Source organism: Puccinia triticina, chromosome 9A (assembly GCF_026914185.1).
Source record: "Puccinia triticina chromosome 9A, complete sequence".
Taxonomy (NCBI): domain Eukaryota; kingdom Fungi; phylum Basidiomycota; class Pucciniomycetes; order Pucciniales; family Pucciniaceae; genus Puccinia; species Puccinia triticina.
Window position 1 is genome coordinate 4,502,940 of NC_070566.1, and position 19,193 is coordinate 4,522,132.

A 19,193-nucleotide genomic window follows, 5' to 3' on the forward strand; every position below is an offset into this window, starting at 1 on the left:
CAAGCCGCATGTTTTCCTTCAGCTTTAACTTTGTGAGTGCCTCCCAAAGTACCGACGATTTCAATGTTGCATTAAAGGACTTAGGAAATTCGTCGTATTTCACAACAGGAAGAATTTGTCTGAAGTCGCCAGCGAATACGACAGTCTTCCCGCCGAAGGGTTGATTGGAACCACAGAGCCGCTGTAAAGTGATACTCACCGCCTCAATTGCAAAGCGGTGAATCGTGACAATCTCATCCCAGATGATGAGGTTTGAATTGATCAGCTTTTCGCCCAAAATCGTGTCGGCCTCCACGGTGCACTCGGCTCCCTCAACTGGATCGATGGGAATGCTGAAAGGGGAATGTGCAGTTTGGCCGCCGCGGAGCAGGAGCGCGGCAACCCCTGACGAGGCGACTACAATATTCCGGTGACCTCGAACCTCGGATGCATCAATGATTGAATTGAGGAGGAAGGTCTTCCCCGTTCCTCCCGGCCCATCGATATAGTACATTCTCCCTTTCGCGGAACCCAACGAGCTTACAACCTTCTTGAATATCGTCCGTTGGCCATGGTTGAACTGCGCCTGGTGACGTTCAAGTCGTGAGCATATGTCGGTTGTTTGGTGAGGCGTCAACCTTTCTCGTCGCATCTCATCAAGGATACCTCTTTCTTCGGAGGAAACAGCGATTCCGCAACTCGCCAGCGAGCTAGCCATGCTTTCCATCATCGCCTCGAGGCGGAAAATGCCGAGGACACAGCGCTCTTCCAACCGTAGTTGGCGGCTATTCCGTACCGTCATGTCCACTCGGATTAAGTCGTCGGTAAGAGCCTCGAGATGCGCATCAAACAGTGCCTTTGGGTCTGAAGGCGGAGAGTGGACGCAGATGATAGCGTACATTTGGGTGAGTTGGTAGCCCGACTGAACTAACCCCGCCTCCGCCAAAGCTAAGTCATAGAGAGAATGATTCGCGAGTAATCCGCGAGCGTTGCAAGCATCCTGGTAGGAAGCATAGAGTTCGCCATTGAATTTCCGGAAATCTTCAAAGGATTGTGCCCCCTTTATGTGGAGCAGCAATACTCGAAGGTAAAATTTTTCCCCAGCAAGATAAGACACCGTGTAAATCCTGCCAACGCATTCTGCTTTAGTTTTTCGAGGTTTCCACTCCTTTTCGCCCTTATGCCACCAGAAAAAGACGGGAATGTCCCCATATAGTAACGTTCTCGCTTGCCGGCCATCTGCACCAACTGCGTCCGTCTGATTCAGTTGTAGATAGCCTGTAAGCGTTGTTCGTGCTGCTTTCCCGCTTTTGATCTGACCTTCAGCCCCCTCGTTCTCATTGAAATAGACAACGTTTTCGTTTTCTTCGTGAATGGTAAGGCGAGTTACCGCCGGTGATCTATCTGAAAGGGGAAACTTAAAAAGACGCCAAGCAGCTGCAGTTAATGTGTTACCTCCAAAAGTAGTTAATCAGGAGAACCAAAACTTCTACTAACCTTCAGGCGGTGATATATACCGGGTGTCAATATAAGCCTTAGTCTCATCTTCGACTTCCAATGCCATGTAACTCCGGTCATGCCCCTTTGTTATATACTTATACAAGTATTTGATTGCTGTGCTATGTACCGGAATCTCAACGTTTATGTGGCACTGGAACATTAACGTGAGGAATTTGTTGAAAGGCACAACTGAACCGTTGTCAAACCGTGTGGCTTGTTTCTGGACAAAACGTCCGTCATTGCGTCGCAAATACACAGGATATGCTCCATCAACAGTGACTGTGCGTGGCGAGAAGGGTTTCGGGAATCCTAGCTTGCAACCCTTCTCCCAAAAACAAGACCTGCCCTCGCATGGGCCGTGTAGCATAAACCGGGTGACAAGGGCGTGCAGTTGCGGCTCTTCAACTTCGTTGGGGATTTCCGCTGATACAAGGAGATCAATTTTTTCCGGCGTAGTCGGCTTGTCCTTTTCGTTGAGCGTGACCATCAGGTGGGCGTGCGGCAAACCGCGCTTTTGAAACTCAATGGTGTATACGTATGCAACCACCTTTCCAAGACGACCCATTTTCACAAGTTCATGTATTAATCCTTTAATCTTGAGACGAAAGACTCGCGCGACGATCGTGGGATGGTCGAAGGCCTTTTCGCCCTTTGGAATCATCGACGCTATCGCAATCCAATCTGGATTTGCGGTCATGGTTATAAAAAGGGACGGCGGGCCGAACTTGTTGCAAATTGCCATTGAATTGTAGTAAAGTTGGCTCATTCCGCGGGGACTTCCAATAAAAGTGGCAGGCAACACGACACGCCTAGCTGAATAAGATTTCTGGTTCTCGAGACCCTTTATCAGTGCACTATATTGACTCGCCTTCATAGCTTCCTGATTATCCCTTATGTACTGCAATCGTTGGCGTTCAACGCAAACGTACATATCGACAACAAATTCTTGGAGGAGTGATTTGCCGCAAAGAATTGGGGAGAACCTTCCAGGTCGGTCGAAAAGGAGATGCGCGTACCATTCGAGTGATCCCACTTTCCTGTTCTTGACTGAAGGCAGCGTCAGCTCATTGATCTAATTTCCAGTAAGCGGGACTGGCAAACCCCTTTCAGTTGAACAACGGTAATGCAAGTGCCATTGCTGTTCGCCCCTCGGAAAAAAGAGCGGGTATCGTAGAGGAAAATAAGAAGAATGCGTGTCTGAAATTGAAATCAACTTATCATCCTTGCAGTGGAGTAAAATATCTCTTTCCTGCAGGATTTCCCCGTCGCCCGCCACCACCGCGGCCACTTCGCTGAGGGTAGGCTCATTGTACCGCTTTGGGTCTGCGCCGGGTCTTGAGATCCCTTTAAGCTTCAGCGTTTTCGCGTTCGACTCTTCGAGGACCTGACGTGCCGATTTGAACAACTTTGCATAAGGGTTATGCTTATACATATAGGCCATGATTGTTGAAACGGTCGAAGGTTGCAGCCTTGAAACTCCCCCGTTGATGATTCCCAATCCTTGTGCCTTCCGAACCCGAAGTTCTGCCTTGTTTGTTCCATGATCGCCGACGACGAAAATTTGGGCAAACCCCGGGTCAGCCGGTCTTAAAGGCTCAATGCTAGAAATCAGGTGAGTAAGGCCGCCGCTCATCCGAAAAACATTAACACCAGCCGGCCCCTGCACCGAGTAGTCAATGTTGGTGCGCAGTGACGTAAATGACACGGCGTTGTTGTACATCCGCGTCAGATTCTGGAAGTTAAGCGCAGCTGGAAAGCACACATTAGTTGTTGGATTGTTGGATAACGTCCTTAAATGAGGTACTCACAAGGAGTCTTCAGTGTGAACAGCTTCTCAAGAACTTTTGGGTAGCACTTTGCCGCTTTGTCAAATATAGGCAGCCTTACTTTGTTCTTCCCACAGCACATTGTATAGTGTATTGCCGCCTTGTTCTTATCGCTGACCGCACATTCACCAGCCCAGTGCAAGGCCCCACAGGAAGCGCAAAGACGATTGCACAGCCCAATATTATGTGGTATACTGACAAAGTCGAAACCAAGAATCTTCTTTTCACAGTTTTGTGACGGGTGGTCGATGACTTTTCCCTTTGATTCTACCATCCCGTCAGGTTTCTAAGAGCGCAAACATCAAGTCAATTCGTTCGAGCAGAAAGACAAATGAGTCAGTATTTCAACTTGGATATTGAATCAATTACATAGCCAACAGAAATGCGCGACCTACGTTTCGCGACGGCGGTGACTTCACCTTGCTGAATTACTTGAGAGCGGAGACTGGTTTGGAGGGTACAGTAAAAGTGGTTGGCGCTTGAGTCTTCACCGGTGATTGGAGTTTGCGGCTGCCTGCGGTGTCGGCTGATGGTTCTTTTCTACTCAAATTTATTCTTAGTGCCTCATCATTGCCTCACTATTTGTCATTCAAAATTTCTCCTTCGTTTGTTGAGTCTCTATATTTCTATCAAAACCTGGACCAGTTTGGTCCATACAAAAATTTAGCCGGTTCTGATCAAGATATGTCTGCCGCTATACAGTCTGTGCTCATCATGCAAGGCTTGAGCGTTGCGCTGACCTTCTCGGGCCGTTCGCCCGGGCTGGTTTTCGCGTTCTTCTCTCTTGCGCAATCGTCCGTGCCAAGTCATTAATCTTGAGACCATTAGCGTTGGTGGCTGAAACATTAAGTGGTGCTTCCCATCAGAATCAACTGTATGCCTTTGGCCAGTTCAGTTACAGGGCGCTCACCGCACTATGAGACTCCCCCCTTCCCTTCAGTTTTAGTCAATCAGGTCATCGGGGATTTGGGGGGCATTGTCATTTCAGCTAAGCGGCTCAACAATACTCGGGTCAGATCACCCAATTAATGCGGCGAGTCTTCATTTATGAACTCCAGCGTGGAGTAGGCACATATTTGCGTTCGCCGTAGCATCGCCCCTGTAAGAAGATCTCTCTTGTTCAAATGTTTTCACGCGAACTTAAGACAACAGACACCATTTCCCTGCGACTTGATAGTACCACGCCCCTTCGCTTCCAATTTGTCACATCTCACTTGATCACTGTATGTTTTACATTCCAGTTGACAAAAATTTTTTGGAACTTGCTCATAGTTGCTTCAAAGGACCTTGAATTCCGGACAAAAAATGATCCTCAAACTGTAGGACGAAGGGAGAAGGAAAACAGACGCTTCAGATTAGAGGAAATTACAGACTTTCTGTAAGATTGGTTTGGCAACGCTTTGTTTGATATTAAGTCGACAAGCGCCTTGTAGAGCCGCCGCGCCTGACACTCGGCCGATACTATGTCGCTGATAAAACTGACTTATGTGCGAGGAGTTTGGAAAAAAACTGCTCCACCTAGGGTGTCTGAGTGGATACATTCCCGTCAGAATGGCCTATTCGCCTACTACGGCACGGGAGATTACGCACCAACCTGTAAACCTCACAACTTCTTGAGGCGTTTGGCGGCATCCAAGAGGATAGCCTTGCGCGGTCGACCTTGGGTTGGTTTAACTGCCACCTCCTCTTCATCGTCTTCCTCTGCCTCAGGCTCGACTTCCACCTCATCGTCTTCTTCACCGGCAGATTCTTCTTCAATGACCGCCTTCGCCTTGCCCTTAGAGCCAGAGGGAACGGGGTCCGGCGACATCTTCGTGAAGATCCTTTTGCAGGGGGAAGTGCTCGGTGTAGTTAATGGAGAGGTCGGGTCTTCCGATCCAAGCTTCAATCTATAAATCACTTTCAGTCAGTGGCTAATTGCTGCCTAGTCTCCGGGCCACGCACATGTTTCTTCCTTTGCCATGAGGACCCAACTTCGCAGGTGAGCCTGAGCCACTTGCTCGGCTGGGTTGGTGCCCGCTGGTTATACTGCAGTCGTTGACCTGTAATTGTTATCCGGTCAGCGAGCTGTGAGGGAAAAAATGATAAGTCCTTACCAAAATGACAGCCATTTTTTGATCAAGGTCAAAGTCGACTAAAACCCCGCTGATTTCACATTCCCGCCCAATGACGTAGAGCGCGTGAGTCTTGATAAAGTTTTTTGACCCGGGGACAACATATTTGACCTTGAAGGATTTGTGACGTTGTTCCTAGCAGTAACAGCTCAGTTTCTGCGCAAGATTGAAAGACTGGATGGCTTACTTGAGAATCCCAATCACTATGCTCCATTGTGACTTCAAGGGCTCTGTCATTCCCGGCAGTGACTTCTTCTTGTTTGATGACGATTCCAAGGCCGATTACACTTGCCTTATTGGCGAAATCGAACCCCTCCTCGACAATTTCCCTGACGTGTGAGACCGAATGTTGATTGTACGTCAAAATTGGCGTCTTGCCGTCGTTCGTCGCAATTAACTTCCCAGCCATGAAGTAGACAACATTTGCAGCCAGGACGTTGGCAAGGGCGGTGTTTGTAGTGAGAGTGATCTCAAAGTCTCTTTGGGCAGCCCCGTTGACACCGGCGCATTGCAAGAATGATTGCGTCGTCACGTTACCGTACTGGTTTGCGCGTATGTTTTCTGGAACAGACTGTGGGGACCTTTAGCGAAAACGTCACACGTATGACGCATGGGGGCAACGTACATCCGCGAGAGGTTCGTACATGCTCGTCATGTGAACGGGGTGGTTTGGGTTCCTGTTCATAGCCATTCCTAATCTATAATGTTAGATGTGCTGGTGAGGATCGGTGGTGCGCGTTACAGTCGAGTTCTGGCGCTGTCTTGGTGAAGGCTAAGGTGGAAACCAATATAAAATAATTAGAAGGTAAATTGTTAACAATGTGGATAATAATGAGATCAATTGTACTAAAGTTTTTGATTTAAACACTCAAATTGAGGCCTACAGGGAGAGGGCGGAGCGGGAGTTTCGAGTTCTGCTTGAGGGGTCGGCGAAGACAAGTGTAAAGGAACAGCGAGTGATTGCTTTGAGGAAAAAACAACAGCAGCGGAGCAAGCTCAGCAGGGTTTTGAGGAGAAGGCGGCAATGAGACAAAACGGGAGCGTAGTAGGTGAGTTGATGCCGAGTGAAGTAAGAATCAGTGTGGCAAAAGCCTCTCTTTTAAAGGTATTCGCCCAGTCAGGGAGAACACTATGCATGAGGTAGTTGTTAGCGCCAAGGGAAGTAAAATTGAACCAAGCAACAGTTTCTTACCACAAGCGTTTGAGGCCTGGTCCCTGTGTGGCGCCAATCAGGGTACCAATTGAAACTTGACTCGAGGGTCCGATGACTGCAACCTTTCAGGACAAGTGACAAGGCACTGCCGGCGGAATTTGCAGATGCACTCACGGGTAGTGGAGCCTGAGAATCTGCAACCAGGTGCTGGACCAGATTAATGTGAACTAACGCCCCTGTGAAAAGACCCTGATTGATCAAAGACCTCGTCAATGGTTAGCTGAGTTGCAAAGCGACCCGACGTGTGACCTGTACATCAAATCATGAATAGAAAACATCGAGTATCCAGTATAATATTAGCCTTCTTCTTCGCTAGGCAGCAAAGATCCCTGCCGAGGGTTAAAATACAAGGCTTCCTGCACTCTATGATTCACGGGCCCTTGGGAATCAAACGTGGGGGAGAAAGCAAGAGTTGTAAATCGGAAAAAAAACGGCCAGCTAAGAGTTCACTCGGAGGATGACTTACATTAGGAGTATGTATGTATATGCCTTTCCGGGAGGTGTAGTCCTCTACGAGTGGTTACGGTTGCGTGATCGTATCAAAACCGCAAGCTGAAAGGTCAGCCCTGATCCGGAAGCAACAAAACATTATCTAAACGGGAATATCAGTTTCCCAATGAAGATTCTCGATGAAACATCCCTGTGAAAAACCTGTGAAAAATACCGGTAAGGAGAAACAGGCAAGAAGCCCTTCGACCATATAATGGGTTGATCATTGAGTGGTTTTCCGCTGGCGGCTTGAGTTCCCCCGTTGCGCTTGCACGGGTAGAGCAAGCTCGCCCTGGTCCCTCCGCCATCACACTTGTGATAGGTCCGAGGGGTTAACCATAACCTTTCATAAACCTGCTGCATTTGCGCAGTTATATTTTAGCCCCCCTCCGTCACTTTGCACTTGCGAGTGACCCGAGGACCTTATTTAATTAATTCACAGTTTTTTGCCCCTCTCCTGCCCTTGCAATTGCAACTGGCACGAGGGGGTTGAACCCGGCCCCTTTTCATTCCTGCTTCAGGGATTGGGGGGCCAGTCCGAGGCATTTATGTTCGGGGACTATAATTTAATTTTCTGACGGTATTGATACCTGAGGAAATGAGAGGTGGGAGACAAGTGGCAATTATAGATCATTTGCCACCCCTTTTCAGAAAAATGCAGGGGGAACCCTTGATCCCAATTTCCACGAAAGCGTGGATTTAATATACTTAGATGAATATACATCCACTAAAATGAGCATACCTGGCTGTCTGTTGCGGGAACTGATACAGGTTCCTCGGTGTTTTGGCTTTTCCTCTGGCCATTGGGTTGAGCGGAGCAAGAACGCGGCTGTGCTCTTCGGGAGTTGATCTGTGTTGGAACAAACCCAGGGCGCTGCAGGGGAGTGCGGATACGGGATGATTGGCGAGGGTTTGGATTCAAGTTTGTTTGATTGGGTGGGGTAGACTCTCTTGCTTCACAGTCACTCATTGTAGTATACTTAGTCGAGATAAATAAAAAAAATCAAGCTGAGACCGTAAGAGTTCTGCCAGCAATTAAGCAATTAGCAAGCGGTTGATTTGGTTCTGGCAAAGCTGGACTTAGGTTTGAAGCTGGCCAGAAATGTGTGAGAGTGGTTGTGGTATAATTATTTTAACTGCGCATTTGAAATGGTAGCGTGCTGCGCTAGGTTTAAACTGCAGTGAATCAACCGCTACTGCAAATCCGTAATAGATTAACCGCTAATTTGAACGCAGTAGAATTTTTAGTGCCTTGAAACGCTACAACGCTAAATTACAATTTTTTTAGCGTTAGCGAGGGCCAATCCGCTAAGCTACAAAGGGGGGCTGGGAAGTGTAGCGGGAAGAGCGCTACATTAGCGCTAGAATTAGCGTTTTTCAGCTACAGCTAACACTAACAGCAAAAACTGTTAGCGGGAAACCGCTAAGCTACACTTGTAGCGGCGCTAATGTAATTTAGCGTAATATGTGCGGTCTTGCTTGAAGTGAGGTCCCACTAGGTTAAATTAGGCTTAGATTAAGAATATGGAATAATATTCCGGGTTTTATATGTGTAAGTATAAGTAATGGTAGTAATAATGTCTCTTTCTTATGTCATGATATTTCATGTTTGCTTTTGATATTATGTCACGGTGGCTCTGACATCGAACTTAACTAAGTCCCTCCCCCGCCTGAGGCTTTGCCGGAGGGACTTACGCCCTATCAGGAATTCTCGCGTGAGACTATTCTGAGTTTTGGTGGTACTCAACTTTGAGTGCCCAGAACTCAACCTAGATGATTAGCTAGCAATTCAAAAACTTAATGCATGATAGGCCTACATCGTGCCTTTCTTCTAATACAATTTGGGACCATCTCCTCTTCATCTTTGTGCTGTTTTTATTTTTTGAAAACTATGTAAAACTTGATTCCCCAGGTTCGGAGCGGATCACTAAACAACAAAGCCCGTGCGCGATTGGCAGATCTGATACAACGTGATATCACGTATGTGCATCCTTTTTTTTCACTTCCTCTCTCCCTACTGACATTTTAGCTTTTATCTCTCGACCATTAGATCCGATCATTCGCTCTCGCCACCAATCATTCTCCTGAAACCCAACCACCCCACGCAAAAAGTTCAACCGAGTCAGCTACCGGCAAGAGCTGACAAGACGACGATGTGCCTACAAAACCTACCAGCACTGTCGGACCAGGCCGAAAAGTTGTTATTCATCGATCAAGTCTTACATGCGTACAATCTAGACGCAAAGCACTTCATCCAGGCCTACCTCCAAAACCAATGTCCAAAAATCAAATCAAATCGTCGAATTTGGGGGGCACCCGATGGCCGTTGACAATGCTGCTTATCAACACCATCAAGGAGCTTGTACACAAGACAACTGAAGGAAAGGCTCGATGGAGCGCCTACATCCGTTGTTCTCTGCTTGTTGTAACTTGTGATTCTGTGCGGATGTTCGTGATGGCGATCAGTTGGCCTTTTTTTTTGTCATGCTTCAATGACCTTGCACGGAGTGCAAGGACTAGTCTCAATCAGGCTTGCTAGCCTCAATCAATCCTCGAAACGGTTGTGTTTTCGGCGCTAAGTAAACAGTTGGTCTGTGCTCATAAATCCCGGTGGTATGCTGGGATATGATAGTTATTTTGCTTTTATTCAAGATTTTACAAAAAAAATTATAAAAAAAATTGAACAAAGATACAAAGAATGGTAAAAATATAACAAATAAGGGGATGAGGAGGCGCATCAGGAAAAATGGGTTGGAAGAACGGAGGATGAGATCTGCAGGAGTGGCGAGGAATATAACGTTTTCACGGATCAAATATCCGAAAGTCTCACGCGAGAATTCCTGATAGGGCATAAGTCCCTCCGGCGAAGCCTCAGGCGGGACTTAGTCAAGTTCGCTCTGACATAGTAGCCAGCTGACAGTGAGATCCGAAGTAAAAACTAGAGGAATGAAGCCATTGATGACCTCGAAGTCTCCCTTGCCGCCTGTGAGTATCTCTTCGTTTCACTTCAAGGTTGATTTGTAGACACTGAAAGCCTTCTCAATGGGGTTGAAGTCTGGCGAGTACGCTGGCAAGTAGAGCAAAAGGCAACCGGCCGACTCGACAATATTGGCCACCACTCCATTGTGATGTGTTTGCACGTTTTCCATCACCAGGACACTGTTGGGCTGTGGAAAGGGGTTCATCAAGGGAATCTTGATTGTGAAATAACCTTTAATCAGATAAATCCTGCTTTCTGTCAATCTAACCCAATCAAATATGTAACTCACTAGCACATTCTCTAGAAATAACTGGAAAGCCTCCCGGTCCATGGATTCCTCCTGCACCATGTGAGCAACCAATCCTGACGTCGAAATGGCTGGTACAATGTTGTATTGATGGGTGCTTTGCTCGCGTGGGACTCTAGGGGTTCATTCGCCAACTACAGCCCATCCTTGAGTTCTTTGGACAACCTCTAGGCACACGCCCGACTTGTCTGAGTAAGCATTAAAGGAGGATTAGTGTGTATCATTAAATTATATTGAATAATTAGGTGTTGGTCCAGAAGCTTACCAGTAAACACCAGACAAGAGGTTGGCACCGCTCCAACCTGGTAGATGTAATGGGCCCTCTTGGTTTTGTCTTGTTTGGGATGGATGGTCCGCATCGTCTTTTTTGACATGTTCAACCGGCCATGCAGGGTGTTTAAGATAGTTGATACTGATACAGTGATCCCATGTTCTTCGGCCAAGCTGTGTTGGATCTCATCCGCGTAAATTGATAGCTTATCAGTAACAAGCTCTTTGATAAACTTTAAGTCCTCTTCATTCAAATCCAACGGACGTCCTCTCTGGAGATAAGTGCTGGGGTCGCAAACAACGGCACGGGTCCTCTTGTACAAGCTGGACCATCGGTAAAGTGAATTGCGGCTGATTGAAGCCCCCAGAATTTTGTTGATCTTGGCTAGATGCTTCCTCTCAATGGCGTGACTGACAGCCGCATGCTTAAGGTCTGGTGAGTATTTTTGGAAACCCATGATTGATATGGGGTATTCTTGAGTGTTACGACGATTGAAAAGGGATGGGTTGATGCTCATCACTGGCTGGGCCAATTGGATATAGCAGGCGGGGGGACCGGCTGTCCCCCGCTGATCTTCGGTGGGTGAGAAAGATTTTTGGGGAGGGGGGAAGGCGAAAAAGATGAAAAAAAAATGGGGGAAGCAGCAAGCTTTTCTGATATAGCTGTATACTACTAGGGGGCCTGGCTCTTGTTTGCATCCTCTTGAGCAGCTTCCACCTCTTTGTTGAATGCTTCGGCAACAGTTTGGCCAGGATATATCATGACTCTGATGCATCAGCCCAACTAGGGCAAAAAATAGGCACCGAGTCAAAGGCGCCAATGTTCATCAGTGATAAATCCCTGACTTATCACAAGTCCCTTGCTTTGGAGGGCCCTGGTACAGCCTGGGCTGGCGCAAAGCGCCCTTGCGCGAAGCGCAACCTCCAAAGGAGGGACTTGCAGGTAAAGCCAAGAATTTGGCTTGAGAGCTTTCAGTGTTTTGGTGGGAGTTTTTTCCCGCTCCCCTTTCAAGGGTCGTCTCCTTGTGTATTCCTATTGCCTGTGGTGCCAGATTAAAGGCCTGATTTTTCTCTTTCTTTTGGTGTCAATCACCACTTTTTCCCCCTTCACAAACTCCTTCCATCCCCCTTTGAAGTTTGTCATTTTTTTGTGTTCGGCCAGAAGTGTGTATGCAAATTCCGAGAAGATCCATGTGGACTCAATTGAAATACAGAACACCATCATCCATCCACCTTGACTGCTGAGCAAGGGCAACACTCTTCTTCAAGTGTAGATATCACAAAAGTGACACTACATTGAAGCTGAGATGCTCAGCTATCCACTGCACTTCAGCTTGCTGACTCACAATGAGTGTGCGCTGTGTAAGGTTAATTTGATTCAAAAAGCTGATGAAAAGCCATGATTTTCCTGAATCTCTCACGCGGAAAAAAGCCAATAACTCATAAGCCTCCCATTGGGAATGGGAGATGCTTCGCATCGGGGTGCTCACCCCCAGTCCCGGGAGGCTTAGTTAAGTCAGATAAATCCTTTGAAAAAATAGGGGTTCCTCGGGGATTTGGTCCTCCCCGGGGACTCAACGGGGAATGGAGCTCGGGATGACCCCGCCCCGTCCCGAACCCCGGGTCACAGGCTTATTCGCGCCTCCTGGAGCGTCTTCAGGCGCAGCGACATTCGATTAGAAAAAAAGGTTATGTCTCTTCATCGCAAGTTACGAATTCATCAAATCTTTGGTGGTGTAAGGAGGCAAGAAAAATCATACACATCCTTAAGGAAACTCAGATGAATCGTTTGCTAACCTCTTTTCTCGCATGGATAGGGTACGGGAATCGGGAAAACAGTCATCTCGACCGCGTTATCCAAAGCTTCGAGCCGGCTTGGCGAACAGACAAGTTACTTGAAGCCGATTGGGACTGGGAGCGACAGTGATGACAAGTTAGCGTTTCTGTTATTCCTCATCAACTGAGATCCTTAGGAGTATCTATTTTGTTGACTGGTCGGATTTTTCTTAGACATGTCTTGAAATTTACCAGCTCAGATGTATCAACCAAATGCTTGTATACATTTTCCGAGCCGGTAAGTCCGCACCTGGCCGCCGAGCGAACGAGGAAACAAGCGACTGATACAAGCTCTCTACCGGGTGCGTAGCCATACTCGTTGACTGGTCATCCAATGCTCATTGGCTAATGAGATCTCTATGATGGACTCGACTAGCTAGTAACGCCTACCGATCACGACTTGATCACTAACATTTATAAACACATCAATGCGACTGCCCGCGCATTGGAGGAGAATCGGACAGGATCACTTTACGTCGAAACTGCCGGCGGTAAGCCCTCATTTTCCCCTCAAAGAAGTAATAAGAAAAGGAAAGCAGTAGTCCTAGATGGATAATTAATTGACACCCAAGATTAAACCTAAACAGGTGTGCATTCCCCTACTCTGGCCGGGAATTCGCAGCTCGAAGCATTTAGACCTTTACGATTGCCTACCATATTAGTCGGTTCACCCCTTCTCGGGGGGATTTCTTCGACGATTTCTGCGTACGAATCGCTGAAAATACATGGATACGATATCGACCTACTCGTGATTCTCAAGGAAGAGTACTATGAGAATTACGCATATCTTAAACGTTGGGCGACCGAGCGCGACCTCGACTTTGCTGCCGTTGATTCTCCACCCGAATTGATCACAAACGACGCGACGAAGGAGTTCGAGCAGATGAACGAGTTCTACGAACGGATCACTCAGCCTCAGTCGTCCGTTTCCAACGCAGTACAGACTCTCCAAGCTCGCCACCTTCGCCGCGTTGACGAGCTAGAAAGCATGCCCGAGAGAGCCCTAAACCAAATTTGGTGGCCCTTTTTGCAACACAATTCGCTTACCACGCCGAGCCAGGTGACGGTGATTGACAGTGCTTACAAGGATTGCATGCTTACCTATCAGGCCGGTACCGACCTTGGATCCACGAAGGTGACAACGAACGAGACTCAGAAAGAATCTCCGCAGATCAACTCCCTAGTCCAACAAAAATTCGACGGCTCTGCTTCTTGGTGGACTCAATCCTTGGGTCACGCTAATCCAGAGATCACTCTTAGTGCAGCCCACGCAGCCGGCCGATTCGGACACGTGATATTTCCAGGTTGTATCCATGAACCAGCCCTGAATCTTACCGAACACATGCTCAGGACCGTCGGAGCCGGCTGGGCAAATCGAGCCTTCTTCAGCGATAATGGTAGCACCGGTGTGGAGGTGGCCCTCAAGATGGGTCTCACGAGTTACAGACGAAGACATAAGCTCCCCTCGGGCGTACACTTCGATCTCGGCGTCATCGGTCTCAAAGGAAGCTATCATGGTGATACGATCGGCGCAATGGATGCCAGCGAACATTCCGTTTTTAATGCTCAGGTCGATTGGTATAAAGGAAAAGGCTTGTGGTTAGACGCTCCACAAATCTATCTCGTCGATGGTCATCAAGCCCTAATTTTCACCAATCCAGGTGATCAATGGGGGCCAACAGGATGGAAGGTCCCCTACGCCAGCCTCCAAAAGATTTACGATGTCGACAAAAGATTAAAAGAAGACCCACTGGCTGATGTATACACCAATCACATTTACACTTTCTTGCGCAAATCCCGATACGAGTCTTCGATTATTCCGGCTTCTTTGATCATCGAACCCGTGGTCATGGGTGCCGGTGGGATGATCTTTGTCGATCCTCTCTTTCAAAACGTGTTGATCAGTGTCGTCAAAAACAACCCACAACTGTTTGGACAGTACAAGAATGCCATCGCCTGGACGCCCAATCTTGAGCCACCCATGGACGCAAACGATCGTGCATGGAGAGGTTTGCCGGTCATCTTCGATGAAGTCTTCAGTGGATTGTATCGGCTTGGAAAACCTAGTGCAGCCGCCTTCCTCGGTCGGGACGTCCACCCGGATATTGCGGTCTACAGCAAAATGCTTTCGGCTGGCACTATTCCACTCAGCGTGACCTTGGCCAGAAAGGATATCTTTGATACGTTCCGGGGAGACGGGGCCGTTGATGCCTTGCTGCATGGGCACAGCTATACCGCCCATCCAATCGGGTGTTCAGTCGCTCACACCGGCTTGAGGATGTATGAAGCAATGGATAACAACGGGAGCTGGGATTCTGCCAAACAAAGTTGGCGGACTGGAGTCGATTCGCCCGCAGAGACTGAGATCTGGAGTTTGTGGGACCAGTCTTTTGTTCACCAGGTTACCCAATCCTCCGAAGTCGATGGGGTGATGACCCTTGGGACTGTCCTGGCAATCTACTTGAAGGATCAAACCGACTCCAAAGGTTGGTCCTTGCATTCCCTAAAAACGTTTCCGTTATGAAAAAAGTAATAATAATAACTTGGCAATTTGAATTCCAGGTTACACATCTTGCGCTGCCAAGAATTTCCTAAGTCGACTCCAGTCATCTCAGCTCAGCGGAGATCAGCATATTCCGTTCGGATTGCATGCGAGACCATTAGGAAACGTGGCATATTTCATCTCCAGTCTCAACACGCCTTCCGATACCCTGAAAGCAATTCAATCGGCTATCGTCAAGTCCCTCGATCAGACCAGTGACAAAGCATAGGTTTTTTTTTCTTCCCTCTTTGAATCTTGAGATACTTGTTTAAAGCTTGGTGAAGTCTAATACCAGTGTTTTGATTGGTTTCAATTTTTAATCACATCTATGCAACAGTATGTAATTCAAACAAAGAGGGACATAGAATCATGATTATTGCTCATTTCACGTCCATCTGGGAAGCCCCACCGCATCTGCTTTTTTTTTTCTCTTCAGTATTGAAATGGGGTTCTTTGAGTAATATATACAAAAGTATGCGGCTATAGACAGTGACAGTGATTCGACAAAGAGAGGAAAGTCGTGCAGTTATTTGTCATTTAACTTCTTAGGACTTGTGTCAACTGGGTGTTGTGCTGTTGCCGGGTTGGTATTGCTTGCTCCATCCAGTAGTCCCGACATGCTCATCTCTAATGAATCTATCCGCGTTCCCAACACATCCACTGTTTGTGTCGATTCGCGTCCAAATGGTCCGCAGAATGACAAGTATTCAGTAATCGTGTTGGTGCTCAAGTAACCCAAAAGTTGCTCAAAAGACGAAGGAATGACTGACATCTTTCAATTACATCAGACTCAATCCTACTGAATTTCGCCTCGAGCTTCTCGAGTACATCGTCCACCTGTTTTTTTTTTAAAAAAAAGAAGCAAAAGAAAGCTGGTATCAGAGAGACGAAAAATTATAACTGAAGATGAGAATCAAAGCTAACCCATCCAATGAGTTCATGAGGGCTACAGATATCGTTAGGATTGAATTCGGGGCCGGTTGGGTCTTGGTTATTTGAGCTACCGCCAGCAGCCCCGTTGGCGGCAGCAGATCCCGAGCCCGAGGCGGTAGCGGAGGACGAGTTTTTGAGAGCGCTTGTGGTTTGGGGCGAGCTGAAGTTCTTGTTGGTCGTGTTTTGGCGGCCCTCGTCGGTGCTGTTGAGCCCGTGGATCATCTTCTGATGTGCCGATTGAGAGAAGCTTTGCTCGCTTTGAGAAATGCGCGCCCTTCGACAGCCCGGGGTGTCCGGGGTGCCCGTGCATGGGGGCTGCTCTGGGCTGCTGTGGCCACCGCACTGCCTACAGTGACACCATAGGAGCTCCATACCGGACCTTTCCCCTGCTCCTGGCAAGAAGGTCACTTTTGGACAACTTTTGAAACCAAGCAACATCACAGTGCGGGCATTTGGGGAGGTGGGGGGGTTTGACAGCTGGTTTGAAGAAAAGTCAATCAACTTGAAGGACCAAATCTCCACAGCCCTTCAAAGACTAATTGTCTTCGCCTGTGGCAGCAATTTCATCTCACAGATCACCTGTGAACTGGAAAACTGCCTGGGCATCCAGCTCCACCCTTTGATGATCTACCTCCCAAGAACTGACAGACAGTCAGAAATTACCAACAAGGTGGTGGAGTGATATCTCTGCTAATTTGTGTGTTAAGGCCAGGACAACTGGGAACCACTCCTTCTGATGGTGGAGTTTGCGTACAACAACAATGTCCACAGTTTGACCGGAGTTTCCCCATTCAAGGCAAATTAAGGATTTAATACATCATATGGTGGAGTCCCATTGACAGAGCGGTGTGTGCCTGCTGTGGCAAAATGGCTCCAACAACTGGCAGAGGTGCAGGCTGAGCTCAAGCACTATATCAAAGCAGAGCAGGAGGCAATGAAGGACCAGTTCAACAGGAATGTGAGGTAAAACCCCTAATGGAACATCAGAGACAAAGTATGGCTAGACAGACATAATATTTTGACAACTGGCCCCAGCCCCAAGCTGGAACACGACTGGCTAGGAACTTTTCCCATTGCTAGCAGAATCTCCAAATTGGTGTACAAACTGACTCTTTTGCTCTCAATGCAGGGAATACACCCAGTGTTCCATGTGTCTGTACTCCAAATCCATCAGCCCAACAAAATGGTGGAGCAGTGGATGTGGACCACATAACCGGTAAGTTTCAGGAGGCGGCAGCCACACACTGACAGACAGGGATAAGAAAGTGAGAGGGCAAGATTTTTCCCACTAGGTTTTTTTACTGCCTGGGGATAGAATGCAGAGCCAAAAGAGGAGGAGCTTCATTATTATTCTTTATTTCCCGTTGATCATCACAGAAACAGGGGAGGCTTAGGAATTAAAGGGAGGATAATGTTAAGAGCTGTAGTGTAAGCTCTCCACAGCACAGGCTCTCATATGTACATAGCTTACACGTAATTGTCCACTTTCAAGGTTGGAGAGGCTGGAGATCCAAGCTCCCTCCTCATTTTTCAATCTATCAACTAGGATCCAGTACCCCAATCCTTAGATTTCATCTTCCTCTCCACAGACCTGACCATAAAAGTTGATAACATAAATACCCTTTGTTGGTGCTGCTTACCTTGCTATATTTGACTTATCCATGATTTAGCTCAACAAAGTAAAAGTGTTTACACTTCAATAGGTTGATATATCTACAGGTGTTTAAAATTGAGAATTTACAGCAGAGATGAAATTTTTCTACAAATTTGGTGGAGATGGGGACCAAACTTTGGGTCACACATTGTGGTCAAAATGGGTACTTGCGTTTTGGTGCAAGTTCTTCCTTGAAGTCATGGGGGATACATTTACCACACGCTGGGAAGTTATGCACAATAGAAATATTTTAGCAACAATCCCTTGGTGTTGTCAATAATTCAAAGCTTGGACTGACTAGGGAGGTTGCTGTTGTGGTCCAGATAAGACTTCCATGCACAAACGTAAGTGTGTGGTGACTTGCCATGTAGGTCGTCATAACCTGTGATAACTGAAACCCAAAGGTTTTCAACCAAGTAGCAGAAAGTTCAAAGTCACTCTCCATTCACATAGTTAACAATGCAGAGGATTACACACCCATGTATCCATTCTCTTGATTTTTCCTAGGGTTTTTTCTATCTTTTTCTTGATGGACCCAGAATTTGGCTGCAGCCACTTTTTGGGCCCAAAAGATATTTTGGTCCTTTTTGCCAGCACTGGAATAACCAAAGCAACCTTCATAGCGCCACTTGTCAACTGATGGATTCGCGGAAACTGAAAGTCCAGGGGGGCAAAATGATCATTAGGCCTAGTTTTTACCAAGCGGCTGATGAACAATTGCAGCTTACTCAAGGAACGGATGCTGGGGTTCCGAATTGGGTCGTCATAATAGCATGAATCGAGGTTGCAAAAGTACTGAATATCGTCTGCTACGCAAGCTGTGAACAAAGCGATTGAAGTGTTTTGACAGTCAGGGCTGGAACAAACTCCGGTTGAAATACAATCACGGGATTGGAAAAACTTACAGACTTTCCCTCTTGGTAAATCGGCTGGGTTTAAGATAGTCTGGAAGCTCTTATTACAGACAACAATACGCTCTTCCTGCGGTGATATCCTTCGTGAAAGGACGTGTCGTTGGGGATCGGCAAGCTCGGCGGCTGGTAGACCGGCGAGGACAACCACGGCCAAAACGACGGATAGTTTCCAGATTGAACCGGCTGGAAACATGGAAGGTTTTGGAGTAATTGGGGAAGTGCGAACACAAGAGAAAGAAGTGGGAATTGTCGGTGGGTGCAAGACAGATGGTCTCGACAGCTCAGTGTTTATGCTGAAGTCTGATCACGCCTGGTTGGTACCGCTACGAAGTGGATGAATTCAACAGGTTGTCTGTATTGACGGGCTCGCCAGGGTGTGAGCCTGGCTTTTGGCAGGTAATATGCACCCTTATAAATTTACAATGTTGTATCTGGTATACTGGCCATCTCGAGGGCTTTTCCAACCTCAAACAAAATCGCTACCGATATGTGCCCGCCAAGCCATCATTGATCCTGGCCAGGGAATCCCTACCCAACCCCCAATCCCGGCTATGTACCTCACTGTCCACCCCCAGCCCCGCAACCGTTTCCCACCCAACGCGAGTATTTGCCAAATCAGCGGCGGCTCGGATAACA

General features: G+C 47.5%; 4 protein-coding genes across 4 annotated transcripts; 1 reads left to right on the forward strand and 3 right to left on the reverse strand.

Moving 5' to 3' along the window:
- Nucleotides 1-4,908: 4,908 nt before the first annotated feature.
- Nucleotides 4,909-6,046, reverse strand: PtA15_9A439 (uncharacterized protein; the record flags this gene model as incomplete). Its single annotated transcript, XM_053172647.1, has 3 exons — nucleotides 4,909-5,194; nucleotides 5,275-5,347; nucleotides 6,001-6,046. 3 exons carry the CDS (start codon nucleotides 6,044-6,046, stop codon nucleotides 4,909-4,911), a joined length of 405 nt encoding a protein of 134 aa, XP_053023867.1.
- Nucleotides 6,047-12,369: 6,323 nt separating this feature from the next.
- Nucleotides 12,370-15,285, forward strand: PtA15_9A440 (uncharacterized protein; the record flags this gene model as incomplete). The annotated part of the gene is made up of 6 exons (XM_053172649.1): nucleotides 12,370-12,414; nucleotides 12,496-12,611; nucleotides 12,689-12,816; nucleotides 12,895-13,005; nucleotides 13,102-15,000; nucleotides 15,077-15,285. 6 exons carry the CDS (start codon nucleotides 12,370-12,372, stop codon nucleotides 15,283-15,285), a joined length of 2,508 nt encoding a protein of 835 aa, XP_053023868.1.
- A 297-nt stretch (nucleotides 15,286-15,582) lies between these two features.
- Nucleotides 15,583-16,211, reverse strand: PtA15_9A441 (uncharacterized protein; the record flags this gene model as incomplete). The annotated part of the gene is made up of 3 exons (XM_053172650.1): nucleotides 15,583-15,716; nucleotides 15,827-15,893; nucleotides 15,981-16,211. The coding sequence occupies 3 exons, from the start codon at nucleotides 16,209-16,211 to the stop codon at nucleotides 15,583-15,585; spliced, it is 432 nt and encodes a 143-aa protein (XP_053023869.1).
- A 1,586-nt stretch (nucleotides 16,212-17,797) lies between these two features.
- On the reverse strand, nucleotides 17,798-18,750 carry PtA15_9A442 (uncharacterized protein; the record flags this gene model as incomplete). Its single annotated transcript, XM_053172651.1, has 5 exons — nucleotides 17,798-17,865; nucleotides 17,942-18,034; nucleotides 18,121-18,279; nucleotides 18,372-18,461; nucleotides 18,549-18,750. The coding sequence occupies 5 exons, from the start codon at nucleotides 18,748-18,750 to the stop codon at nucleotides 17,798-17,800; spliced, it is 612 nt and encodes a 203-aa protein (XP_053023870.1).
- Nucleotides 18,751-19,193: the final 443 nt, after the last annotated feature.